The 13,838-nt window shown below is 56.1% G+C and overlaps 1 protein-coding gene across 1 annotated transcript in view; it reads left to right on the top strand.

Annotated features, from left to right (window-relative positions):
• LOC138814503 (xylosyltransferase 1) overlaps positions 1 to 13,838 on the top strand; it is a 156,013-nt gene that overhangs the window by 47,069 nt on the left and 95,106 nt on the right. Inside the window, exon 2 of the mRNA XM_070003402.1 lies at positions 7,594 to 7,632. Coding sequence (XP_069859503.1) covers positions 7,594 to 7,632 — 39 coding nt within the window. The remainder of the gene's footprint in view (positions 1 to 7,593; positions 7,633 to 13,838) is intronic.

Genomic DNA, 13,838 nt, shown 5'->3' with positions numbered 1-13,838 from the left:
AGGAAGCCATCTGTGCCTGTGGCCCACGAGTCTCTCTGTCACCGCCCCCCCCTTCCCAAGCCTGGGACACAAACCCAGACACAGCCTGGAGCTGGGAATCTCTGTCTCTGTCCTCGGCACTGGGTTTCCCCACGGCAGTGGGTTGTTCTCTGTGTGTGGCCCTGTTGGAAGTATTCCACACTTGGAACACCTCTCCCCCCCAGATCCCCACCCCACAGCTGGGTGGGACACGGGATCTTCTGAACAGAAGACACGCTGCTAATAGATAAGTATAAGAAGAAGAAGCAAATGGGGCTGGAGAGGAGCCTTTCTTCCAACAGAAGGGGGTGAACCACCAGAACTTGGGTGTTACAAGAAACGGGGGTTGTAGATGGAGTTTTGAGGCACCTCGAACATGGCCTTTAGGAAATGTGCTCCTTCACCGCCTCAGATCTCGTGACTCACCAGGCAACATGGGGTTCTGTTCAGGTTGGAGGTGGAGCTAGAGTTCATGTAGAATTCTGGGCCGTGCGCAAGGCACGTGGTAGTGTCGGCACCCGTGGGCCATCCGCCATCTTGGTGACCAGAATAAGTAGATGCAAGAATGGCAGGTGCGCTGGCCCCTCCGTGCCCGCGCTGAGCGGGAGCTGCGGCTGAGCTCCCAGGCTGGGCAGACCCAGGACCAGGCAGAGCCCAAGCGCTGCCTTCCGAGCTCCTGGAGGTCCTGGGGGCGGGCAGCCAGCATCTGCCATCCGGGCTGTGTGGTTGCAGGCAGCATCGCATAGCGCGTTCTTGTCTGGCACATGGCAGGTCCCGTGACGGTCTGAAACACCTGTGCACTGTGCAAACGATCGTCCTTTCAGGGGACCGGGTGCCTGTGGCTTGTCGCTCTGTGCCAATCGGAGCCAGGCTGGGGATGCCACATCGTCATTCTCACAGTGACGATGGAAGGTGGTTGTGATGATGATGGTTAATTATTGCTAACAAGGGCAATGGGTGAAGCAGGTGGTATGGGCGCTTATAGCAAGGAAAAGGAAGATAGGTTTAGGAACATCCTTCGGGAACTGGGCTATGTCGAGGGGCGGTTGTTGATTGCCTTTTGTGATGTGGTTGAGCCACTGAGAGGCTGTGTGTCACTTTGGTGCTGTGCCCCAGGATTTCCAGCTCTGCTCCCTTCCATGCTCTGTGGAGAAGTCGCATGACTTCTCCTCTGAGCCTCAGTTTCACCACCTGTAGAATGGGGCTGTTCCTCTCTGCCTCCCAGTGCTGTGGTGGTTAGTACCTCTCATTAGATAGCGCCTATAATCTGCTTACCATACCTTTTGTTTTGTTATTTGTGTTTTGTTTTTTGTTTTCTTGTTTTGGGGGTTTGAACTCACGGCCTCTGGCTCGCTAGTAGGCTGGTGCTCTACCCCCTGAGCCGCAGCCCAGCTCTGCGGTCACGGCTGGCCTTCGGGGCCAGCTAGGGCTGCGATCTGTGCTATGGATTGGCCACGTGGCCTGAGGCATTAACCGGAGGGAGACAAATCTGGGGCTTTGGTGTCCGCACGGCGTGTGCTCCTCCTGTTCTTACAAGGAGAAGAGACATTGGGACTCCTGTATTTAAACATCTCGGGAGGATTTCAGATATGTCCCCAGTGCCACAGGCCCAAATCAGACGCAGCTTGAGGCTGTCTGCAGGCCCCTTCTGTCCCCCCTCCACCCTCCCCTCCGATCCAGCCACCTGTCAGCCCGCTCTCCCCCCCCCCACCCCCGCACCCTCCCCAGCCCAGGCTGAAGTCCACGCGCTCTGCCAAAGCTCTGCAGCTACTCTCTTGGTTTGGACTGGGAAATGCGGAAGGCTTTGCAGAATACAGGGACCTGGTGGGTCTGTGTTTAAAACCCTCGTGCGCAAGAAAGAGGGCGGGGGGGGGGGGGTTTGCAGGCAGCGAGGGCCTCGACTTACCTGCCAAGCCTCCCGCCCTCCCTGCGGGGTCTCTGGTTTCTCCCCCGAGGCCCTTCCCTCGGTGAGCCCCGGCTTTCTTTGCCTTGAGGTGAAGGCCTGGAGCGTTTCTCCGGCCACCCCTTTCTAAATGAAGCTTTTCTTAGGCAACAAGGAGGGCTCTGTGTGGCTGCGGGCCGGGGGTCCCTGCCAGCCAGCGCCACTCGCTGCGCACGCGCCACCTCCATCTCAGGGGCCACCGATGCCCTCTGCGAACCGAACCCCAGCCCCCCAGGGACAGCAGGGGAGAAAGGGACACGGAGCCTGCAGTGAGGTCTGGACGCGGGAGGGAGCCTCACCACGTGGGGCGGAAATGCTCAGAGGAGGAGGGTGGGGAGCGGGCAGGTACAGGGGACAAGGGGGACCCCTTCATCCCCCCCCCCACTGCGCTCTGTGGTGGGGAGAAAGGGACACTGTGTGGCATTGTGGAAGTGTCTCGCGGACTGGCTGGGTGTCACCTGCTGGGAGGAGGGGGTTGCTCTCAGCTCAGCCCACCGACGCCCACCCCAGGGTGTCGGGTAACAGTGTATGCTTGTCCTTCGGACAAGTCCAGACTTTGAGTGACACGGGGATTGGGGTTAATGGACCTATTTCTGGCAAGGTACCGATCTGCTCCCTAGGATCCCCCCGCCCCGCCCCGCCCTGCCCTCCCGAGGCCTCAATCTCCCCTCGGGAACATGAGCCGTCGAGTGGGCACACGGGGAGCCCCGCTCCTTCCCCGGCGGGGCTGCAGCGCACGCGTGTGCCTGGCACAGAGCCAGCCTTCAAAGCGAAGCAGTGCAATGCGCTCTTTGCCCTGCCACCCACCGGGGCGGCCATAGTCATGTGGCTTAGCACGGCACGTGGGGTTGGGTACAGGGGGACACAGCTGAGCTCTCACAAAGGAAGAGTTGGGGGGGGCTGGATGCCTGTACCAGGTCCTCTGCCCATCACCACCCACCAGCTTAGAGCTCCGCCCTTCTCCCCGTGAGGAGACCATGTGGTGTGGTCTGTGTGGCGTCCAGGCTAACCTGGTAGAGGGATTGGTGGTGATGATGACCCCCACACACCTCCGGCAATGGGTGGGAGTCAGTCCCACTGGAAACCCATCTCCTCTCCTCCTAACGTGCGGATGGGAGGAACAGGGCTCCCAGAAGCTCACGACTCTACCTGTGGTCATGTGGTCCCCCCGATGTTCCCGGATTGAAGTCATAAGCCCTAGTACCTCGGACAGGGAGGATCCTTGAAGAGAGGGTCTCTAAAGAAGCCATTGAGTTCTGTGATGTCTTGGGGCGGCCCTGATACCTTGACCAGAGCTCTTATATGAGGAGCAGGTCTGGACGAGGAGACACAGCGAGGTGGGGGGGATAGCGGGATGAGATTTTCTCCCATCCAGTGTGTGAGCCTCACCCTCACCAGGCCCCCAGTGTTTGACGATAACTATATGTACGGCACAATCTTGATGTTGGAAATTTCCTAGGCCTAGAGTTGGCAGAGAGAGAGCCCCCCTCACCCCCCCCGCCCTCCTGTCTCTCGGGAGTGAAGTCTCCACTGATGCCCTGGACCTCCTTTGGCACTGAAATGGACCAGGCCTGAGTCACAAAGGTTGTCATCTCCGCCCCAAAGCCATCGCCCAACTCCCAGGAGCAAATGCCGTGTGCAGTGTTCCCAAAGCAGCAGCAGGAAGAGAGCCAGACCCGCCCGCTACGCGCATGGCAGAGTGCTGGCCAGAGACCTCCTCCCTCCTCTTTATTAAAGCTTAATTGCTTGTTAAAACCAGGCCTTTGGCCTTACAGGCTGGAAAATAGTTGAGCCCTGCTTTCTGATCTTCTAAGCTAGGCTCGCGTTGGGCAGTTGAGTGTCATTTTTCCAAGACCTGTAATGAGACAGCGGCCCCCTCTTTATAACCAGTCAGCCCCGGGGACAGAAGTGTACACAGAGTCGCTTTAAACTCACCCCTGCCTCTCTTGGGGTTGATTGGTTAACACTGCAGGTTCCCTGCTGTGGTAAAATGACTCTGTTTTGTTTTTAGTCAAGACACAGGTCCTCGTTTTCATCCTTCATGTACACAACCTTAAAAAGAAAAAAAAAAGCTACATAGATGCTAAAAAAAAAAAAAAAAAGAAGGGATTCTGGTATTTGCTAAGCTTTCTTTTTATTACTTCAAGTCGTCTCCCTTTCTGTAGACATAATCCACTTGGCAAGATTGCTCTGTCTAAGCCGGGCACTGGTGGCTCACGCCTGTCATCCTAGCTGCTCAGGAGGCTGAGATCTGAGCCTCGTGGATCAAAGCCAGCCCAGGCAGGAAACTCCATGAGATTCTTATATCCAATAAATTACTAGAAAAACAATTAAAAATTTCAAAAAGCCAGAAGTGGAGCTATGAGCGCTAGCCTTGAGCAAAACAGCTCAGGCATAGCACGCAGGCTCTGATTTCAAGCCCCAGGACTCACGTACGTACACACACACACACACACACACACACACACACACACACACACACACACGTGTCTAAGCTCTGGTAGAGCTGCTAGGAGACAAGAGACTTACGTTCCTCCAGTGCAGAGGTCACGTCAGACTCTCAACCCCGCGCGACCTTGGGCAGGTCACGAGATGACCCTGTTACGTTTCTCTCTTCTTGTAAGGAGAATGATGGCGGCACCTTCCTCCCAGGGTTGCTCCAGAGAAACATGGAAAGATACCCATGGAAGGCAAGCTGGGGCCTGGAGTATGGTCACGAATACCGTTTGCCATCCACAAGTGGAACGTCTATAATCCAGAAAGCCGATATTTTTGAATGTACCCTGTCCATGACGACATCACTTGCAAGCATTCCAAGATCCAAACAACTCCCACATGGGAGACACTTTCAGTCCCAATTACTTTGGAGGACAAATGCTATAAAAATACTAAATAACAGTATTAATCCACCTAGGTGTGAATTAAGTATGGAAGGCTGGGTGTCTCAGAGTGGGAGGATCCTGGGTGGACAGTCATGCGCTTTAATGTTACTTTAATGCTCCTAATGGCCTCTTTGGGACAAGCTCAGAAGAGCTGCTGTGTGTGGAGAGGAGCCGCTCAGGGTCAGGTTATAGCACAGCAGCCTCTAATTAACAGTATTTCCACGTCCCGAGATCTATTTGCAGACTTAGCGGGAGAGGATTTGGAGTGCCAAGGCTATGTGTGGGTCTATGATAATCCTTTCTCATCCTTTCAAAGCCATTGGGGTGAGGGGGGTGTATCAGTCAGCTCTTGCCACAGTAGTAATGCTGTGTAACAAATTACACCTTGTTACTAAAACAACCAGCCTATCTTGTCCTGAGAGCGGGCCAGAGGCTGTTGGCTGATCTAGGGGGGACCCAGGTCTACTGCACCCCGGCAGGTCTCGGGCTCACGTGCTAATGGCCACACAGAACCCCACAAAGTGGTGCACAAGCTGATTTCGAGCTCCCGCGGAAGTCCCACTGGCTGCAGCAGGTGGAGCGGGCAAGCCGGGCTGAGGGCCGGGGAAGGGCATCGCAAAGAACCAGCCCCCCGAGCGAGTCCCCTCCATTCCCTCTTGCCGTCTCCCGCATGGTCATGCCCCTGTGGGCCCCGGTGGGGTTTTCCTGGCATCTGTTCCTTCTGTGGGTCTGGGTGGCATTAAGATTCCGGGAACGTTCTGCGGGAGCCGGCCAGTGCCTGGCGAATTCCCCTCGGGTCTGCAGAAGCCGTCTCTCTGACAGACAGGAATTTACTCTACTGTAAACCAGAGGGCCCCAAGTTGGACGGACACGATGGATTCACCAGACAGCATCGCTGACCCAGTTCCGCTTCGTTAGCCTCGCCAATTAAGGGGAGGATGTTACTGCGAGTGAGACTTACAGATACACGCGCGTGTGCGCGGCTCCACCTGGAATCCCTGGGACTGAGCCTCTTTAGGGAGAGTCTCACATTTCCAACCAGCACCGAGGGAAGAAAACAAAACCAGGTTGGCAGTGTTAATGGCATGGCCACTGTGAGCGCTTTATCCTCTTCCTGGCTAGTTAATTAAGATGCTAAATAGGTAGCATGTGCGTGTCCGCCTTCCAGAAGCTCTTTAATAAGCCTTGGACCCTCACCATAAGCCAGCAGGGTGTCTGATCTTGGAACACAGATGAAGAGTGGGGGCTTCTCTGATGGTTTACCCCCCCCCTTACAGGGATTCACATGACCTTCCAAGAAGTATTCCCCTCACCAAGGTGAAGTTGTTTTTAGGGGTTCAGGATGGATTCCCCCCCACTTCTTGGCCTTGGAGTTCTGAGCAGTGAGGCATAAGCCCTACACAATAGCCAAATGGGCTGTGAAGTATGGCTTAATTAATCCGGGCACGCACCCAAGCCCGGTGCAATGCTTCGCCAGGAATTGGCTTCGAGAAGGAGGCCGCCTCTGAGGCGGAGATGGATGGAGCCTCTTGTTTTCTAGTCAGCATGGACACGGCGAGATCGAGCGGACAGACACACAGGCGCAGACTGACCCACACAGGACAGCGTCCGGGAGGCCGGCGCTGGTCGCTCTGATGGGGATCCCAGAAATACAGGGTGGAGGCTTCTTGCCTGGGAAGGGGAGTGAGCTAGTGAGGGGGAGCTCTGTAGAGGATGGATAAAATAGTGACCCCCCCCACCTCCGCCTGTATGTGTCTCAATGGACCTTGGGTTCTAGCTGGGCACCGTGGTGTGCGCCTGTGACTCCAGCTACCTAGGAGTCCGAGTTCTGGAGGACTGGACTCCAAGGGCAGCTTGGAACAAAACACTTCCCAAGACGCCGATTATGAGGTGGTGTACCTGTTAGCTCAGCAATGAGGAAAGCGCAAATTAGCCGGCCCCAGCCAGCTCCGTCTTAAAAGCCCATTCTGGGGAGAATAAAAAGTAAAGTCCCAAAGAATGAAAATGAGGAGAATGAGAGTCAAGCTTAAGGTTGTACCCAGAATCCTCTGCCCCAGACGATTCAGTTCAGACAAATATAGTTGGCACAAAAGCCGCCTTCACCAAGCGGGTTTCCTCTTTCCCTTGGAAACCGCTCCGTGAGCACCCTCCCTCCCCCCCCCCCTCCGCCTTCCCCTCCTCCATCCCTCCCTGGCCCCTTCCTCAGCCCCAAGAGCTCCTGCATGATGGCCCAGCCGTGGGCGCAGGGCGGCCGGCGGGCTTTTGTGGAGAGCCATGGGCAGCGCGCTGGCCCGCTGGAATGCGCCGCTTGCACGGGCCCCGAGCTCGCTCTCTCTCTCCCTTCTCCTGGCTGCCTTCATTCTGTGCAGCAGCAGCCCCAAGCCTGACCGCCGCCCGGCTCTGGTGGGGCCTCAGTGCACTGGCAGGCGTCCTTGTCCACCTGCGTGTGCTGCGTGCACACACACGCCCGTGTACATGGCGACGGCCACACACACGCCCGTGTACATGGCGACAGCGCTTCTCCCTTCTCTTCGGCACTTCCTTGTTTTGTGGGATGTCCCTTAAGGAGAAAACTTGGCCCTTCATCCTGTGCCTGGAGGAAGGGGAAGGGGGGGAGTAGTGTACGGGGCGTGGGGGGGGGTGGACAGGGAGGGGGCGGGGGAGCACATCCTGGCATCCTTGAAGAATGGGGGAGACAGTTGGCTGCCCCCCACCCTGCCATTCTCAGTGCTGTCTCTCTTCTTCCCGCAGGACCTGCACCCGAGCCCGCCGATCGCGCTGGGGACCCAGGTGAGTGAGCACCGCCGTGGTCTTGGTCATTCTCCCCGCCTTGATGATCTGGGACCAGAGATCCCGGCACTTGTGTCCCCTGTGGGCCGCGGGGCACACCTGCACTGGCTAACCATATACACGTGCGTAACCGCACACACCCTGCACGCACTTGTTGGCCGTTGGATGTGCTCAGAGCTCTCCGTGTGCCCCAACCCGAGACAAGATCCCCGTGCTCCTCTGTCGTGTTCTCCTCTGCTGTTTGTTCCCGCCCAGTGATGGCGAGGAGCTCAGTGCAAAGGGGGAGGGGAGATATTTTTCTGGGGTGTTTGCTTCTTGGCGGGAAGGGCCTGGAGGAGCCTGGACGGCAGCTGGGGTGCGGTCCTGCTCTTCTGGGGGCCAGGGCAGTGCTGCGCCAGCAGTGCTGGTCAGCGCGCCATGGACCCGCGTGGACCCTGGCTCTGCGTCTTCTCCCCCCTCTCCTCGGACAGTCATAGGCGATAATCGGGGTCAGCTTCATGAACCACTGTGCGATGGGAGGGAGGCGTCTCTGCTCATGTCATCTCTGTAGCTCAGTCAGGAAGCGGAAGGAAGGAAGGAAGAAAGGAAGGAAGGAAGGAAGGAAGGAAGGAAGGAAGGAAGGAAGGAAGGAAGGAAGGAAGGAAGGAAGGAAGGAAGGTAGGCAGCCCCTCCCCACCCCCGTCCACAGAGCCCCACAGCAAACACCGCACAATCAGGGCCCGTTCCCTGGATGTGAACGTACCAAGGCTGTCCCGTGTATTTGAGTACTGCAGCTTCGGGGGGAGGGGTCCTCTGGAGCCATCATCAAAGACAACTTTCCTCACTCGCTCCCCCTTCTCTTCCTCCTGGTGCCTGGATCCCTCCTTGGATCTTCCTAAGAGCCCAAACCGATGCTGCTTCAGGATGGCCCAGAATATCAGCAAAGCCAAAACTGGGGGACTTGAAGGGCCAGCAGATCTTCGGGGCTCTCTGTACATGCCTATCCATCTTCCTGTCCCCCAGGACCCACACAGGCCCCCCCCCCAGGCCCTGCTTCTTCTGCCTGCCTGGCCATCCTCGGGACTGCTTCGCCCCCTCTCCCATCACGCCCACGTCCGTGAACTCTCCTAAGACATTCACTTGAACACTTAGACCACCCTAGCCCATGGTCCTCAGCCAACCTAGGGGTGATTTTGATCCCCAGAGGACATTTGGAAACATCTTAAAGACATCTGGGATCATGGGGTCTAGTCAGGGGAAGTGGTTATTCCTAGAGACCAAGGTGGCAACTCAATATCCTGGGGGGGGGGGTGAGGAGCCCCTCCTCCCCCATAGGAATTAATTATTCAGCCCAGAGTGCTGGTGGTGGCCAAGTTGAAAACACTGTCTCAAGCATTCCTATTGGGTGGGTGGACGGATGGGTTGATGGATGGGTTGATGGATGGGTAGATGGATGGGTGGGTAGATGGATGGATGGATGGGTCAGTAGAAAGATGGATGGATGGACTTATAGTTGAAAACAGTCCTATGCATTCTTATAGTGAGATATGTTTGGTGAGCGGATGGATGAAGGGATAAGCAGATGGACAGATGAATCGATGTGCATGTTCACACAGACGTGTATTTCCAGTGCATTCAAATACTAATCTGTGAAAACAAAATGAAGCTTTTCATTTGGGTGCCCCTCAGAATGCTCTACGTGTCTCCCCGACGGTTCCTGTGCCCCACTTTAGGGTCTGGCGCACCTGCCCAGGGGTTGGCCATTGTGGGCGGGTCTGGAGGATGACAGCCTTGGTCTTGCTCTGCCTGTCCCCTGGGTTAGGAAGGAATCTTGCGAGGCTCAGGAGAACCATGAACTCTCAGCTGCGGCCACAGGTCCGGACGCTCCGTCCTCTGGGGGTGGAGCAGCTGCCCCTGGAAGGTTCTCCGCGTGGACACAAGGGTATCTTCACCCTCTCTCCAGGGGAAAGAGTCGTGTGTCACGTCCGTGGCTCATGGTTGACAGCTTATCCTGCCTGGTGTCCTCGTGGCCAGCGGGGGATGCAGGCATGCTTCGTGTGTTGGTGCTCCATCTCTGGGCAAATGATTCGTTGTGTCTGCAAGCACACCCCCATCGGAGTTATCAGCAGCATGTGCCTCTTCCCTGTGCTCTGTTCCTGGGTGAAGGCGATGTTGGAAGCCAACCAGAGGCAAACGTCTTTCGTAAGGACTGGCATGACACCGCAGCCCAGTCTGACCTCACTGCAGTCAGACAAGGGGACAAGGAAGTGGTGCCCCGACGGTCACCCATATGCCACGAGCAGGACGGCAGACGAGGCTGTGCGGCGGTCACAGGTTGTGTGAGCTCCAGCCCAGCCCCGGCCTGACCTCACGTCCTGCCCTGGAGCCCAGGGCCGCAGGTGAGCCTGTGGGACCTTCGTGAGCCGTGTGTTCACATCACGAACCAGTAGCCTAGGCAAGAACCCAGGCCACGCGGCCACACAGGACCTTCTGCCCACGGGCGATGGGGTGGCTGCCTGCTCAGGACTCCCTCGGGCAGAGCTCCGCGTACGTTGGCATCAGCAGGGCTCGGCTTTGTGGTCGCCTTCATGGGAAGAGGAAGTGGGGAAGGTTGAGGTCCCCAGTTCAGCTTTCTCCGCAGCTGGGGTGTCCCAGGGAAGCCCCCGATGCTGCTGTGACCTCTTGTCTGTCTCCACATGGTGGTTTACCCAGTAACCAGGCGACCTAAAAATGGAGAAGGAAACAAGCCAGTCCGATTGTCCTCTGGATTTGCTTTGTGGCCTGGTGTCGCTGTCAGTATTCATTCTTACTAACAAGTTTTGTTTGGCAACAGCTGGCTTTTCCCATGGAGCCCGCAAATGCCACAGGTCCAGAAGTGTCTCAGGATACCCAGTTTCCAGGAAGCTGAGGGTCAGAGAGGTTGGAGAACCTGCCCCAGGTCACACAGGAGGCCGGGAGCATTGGTGGGCGCACACAGCACAGGGGCACGTGACATCAGGATCTCTCTTCCCCACCTCTTTTATGCTTTGCCAGGAAATAAAATTACCTAGATGAAGAGAATGGCTCACTCATGTCCAGGTGAGGCTAGAGGGACTGGTTTGATATTTGCTAGGCATACAAGGTCCTTAGAGGACCAAGCAGCAAGAGAAGGCTGTGCTCAAGAATCCACAGATGTAATTAGGTAAATTAGTAGAGATGAGATAGAAGGATGAATAAATAGATGGATGGGAGGGAAGAAAAGGAAGGAAGGAAGGAAGGAAGGAAGGGATTTCAAAGGATAAGGGGACTGACATGTGGGTGGGTGTAGATAGAGGATGACTAGGTAGGTAAGAAGATGGATGGATGGATGGATGGATGGATAGATGAATGGCGGATGCATGATTTCAGAATAATAACAAAAATTTTGGGGAAAAATTTAGAAATGTTATCTTCGAGCTCTTTCCCTGCATACCGGCAGTATCTTGAGGAACTTGAATGTGCCTTTGATCCTCCCGATCCTTCTCGATCCTCTCAGGAGTTTTCCAGGTCTGAATCTGTTCTGGTAGGCTTGTCCCTAGTCATTGAACTGGGGCTTTCCTGCTCCCTCCCCACCCAGCAGCTCCTCTGTCAATTCGTTAATGGCTGCCAACTCAAACTGGGAGGTATCAGGGGAGTCAATGAGGGAGCTCTTTCTTAGGAAGATCGGTCAATCTTGCTGTTTGTAGACTTGGCTCCCTGGGAAGGGAGGATCCTCTCAGGACCCAGAGATCAAGGGCACTAGGAAGAAAGCTCCTGACTGCTCACTTTCCCACACCAACCAAGTTACCTGACTTTCTTTGATCAACTAACTGGGGATAAGAAGGGGAGGGAATGCCATTCAGATAGTAAAGGTATTTCTGGAGCTATGAGGATTGAGAGCCAGGCCTGCGTGGAAAATGAATGGTGGATGTAGGAAGACACGAATGCTCTCAAACTTGCGTCGCTAAATCTGCTCATCTCTGCCTATAGGACACGGAGAGAGGCCAGGCTGGGGCTAGAGCCACGGCCGCAGAGTTGAGAAGGTAGAAGGCTCCTGCTGGGGTCATCTGAGCGGGTGAGAGACTTCCAGCCCCACCCCCTCAGTGAGTGAGGTCTGATCTCAGGGCATGACTTCCAGCTTCCAGCTAGTGCAGTAAAAGAGTAAGCCTGCCAAGCGACTGTAGACAGGGCCATCTGAAATCTCCATCTGGGCTCCTGTGAACACAATGCCAGTTTTCCTTACAACCGATGAAAGCCTTCGCTTCTTCAAGCTCCTTCAATGCCTCCTTCCCCATAGGACGGTCAAGATGAAGAAGAAATTAGTTCATCAGCCAAGGGTGAAGGCAGGTGACAGAGGTGGCCTAGAGAGGGATTGGATTCGAGTTCAGGGGCATCCAGTCTAAGGAATGAGCCCTGGGGGCATTTTGCCAGCCCAGGGGAGCTCCGGGTCACAGCCTTGTCTGCCAATCTGATGGCTGGCTGCCACTAGATCAGTAGTGGGCTGCTGATTAGCCAGACTTAAACTTGGGTGTAAACCAAGGCAGTTCCTCGCCTGGCGGTGAACTTTTGGTTTCCAAGCTGGTCACAACTTGGCGGCGAGGGGCATGACTAGCATCTAGTGCGTAAAGGTCAGGGTTGCTTCTACACCTTACACATGCGCACAAGCGTACCCTTCCCCTAGGAGAGAATGAGACACCCAAAGAAATCCCCTTGGAGCCCTGCTGGCCCCTGGAGCAGAGATACAGGCAGCAAGGTGGCAAATCTCCCGAGCTCAGCCTCTATGCTGAAGGTCAGGCCTCATCTGGTCTGCAGGCCCTGGGCCCGACACGTCCATCGCCAGGCCATGAAACGTGAGGCCCTTTGCCCAGCGCGTGCTGGGGCCCCGGGATCCATCTCCAGCACTGCACAAACTAATCAAGTGCATCCACGTGGCCGGGGTGTTCTCGGAGGCCTTGTTCAGGTCTTCTGGGGTTGGGGTTTGGCTCCTCTTTCCAGAGCAGAGCCCACCCAGCTTAGCTGGAAGCTCTCTGCCCCGCTCCCAGCCCCAAGCCTTCGCTCCCTCCATTAACCTTCCCTCCCCAGCCAGCGGTTCTGGAGTAATCACGAGTTTCTGAATGGTTCCTACCTGAGTCTCTGGACCATTAATTTCCACAGTGCCCAGCATCTGAGGAGAGCAAACTGCCTGGCGGGCTCCTCAGAGCGTCAGACCGGGCCGGCGTAGGGCAGGACCAGACCCTTTGCCCGAGCGTTTCCACGGCTGTGATTTGTTGGGTGTGCAAATAGCCCCGGTGGAGGCGGAGATGGCCAGGGCAGGGAGTCGGCACTGGGATCGTGGCACTGTTTGGGGGTGGATGTGTGAACATGGTGACTCAGGGGCACGGGTGGTGTGACGTGACACCCCACAAATAGCCAGCAAGCTCCCCAAGGCGGAGCCTTGAAGTCAGAGCTGCTATTCTGGGCGCCAGCGACTTCACCCAAGACCAGAGGTTTGAGTCTCGCCCTACACCTAGGACACGTACAGTGACTGCCCCGGACCTCAGCGACAATGGCCCCGATGTCTGTTAGCTGTGACACAGGCACTGTGTGGACTCGAAGCCAGGCTCCCTTAGCCCTCGGCCACGGGGCCTCTTCCACGGAGCTTCTCACGTGATCTCACCCACTCACCTTTCACGTCTGTCCCGTGGCACAGTTGAGAACTGGGGGAGGGGGGCGGTGAACGCCGCAGTTGCCTGCCCACTGCTGGCATGTGGAACCGACTCTGGCCTTGGCAGTTATGTTTGTCAGTAAACGTAACCCCAGGACGCAGGGACTGAGGTACCCCCATTTTACAGCTGGGCCAACCAAGGCCCAGAGAGACGCAATTTCCTTCTCCAAGTTACTGTGAGTGATGGTGCCTGGACTAGAGACAGGTATGGAAGGCCCGTCTCCTCTCCATCACAAAGAGACAGCCACGGAACCTGTACGGTGATTGGTCCACGGGGCCTCGGGCCTCGGGTAGATTACATATAGATTCACACCCAGTACACTCCCTCTGGGTATAAGTTAGATATGGATGCAAACCAAGTCGAGATTAGATGCAGATTCGACCAGATATGTTTGGGGAATAGATTAGATAGAGATGCAGGTGTGGCTATCACTTGGGTGGCGATTAGATTGGATTCGCTTATACCAGTAGATGCGCATATGGAGGTGGAGGTGAGGAAGGCGTGGGTTATTAGGTGTAGGTTAGA

This window comes from Dipodomys merriami, unplaced genomic scaffold (genome assembly GCF_024711535.1).
Source record: "Dipodomys merriami isolate MVZ:Mamm:240054 unplaced genomic scaffold, mDipMer1.0.p SCAF_60, whole genome shotgun sequence".
Taxonomy (NCBI): Eukaryota; Metazoa; Chordata; class Mammalia; order Rodentia; family Heteromyidae; genus Dipodomys; species Dipodomys merriami.
This window is presented reverse-complemented; position numbering and strand designations above follow the sequence as displayed.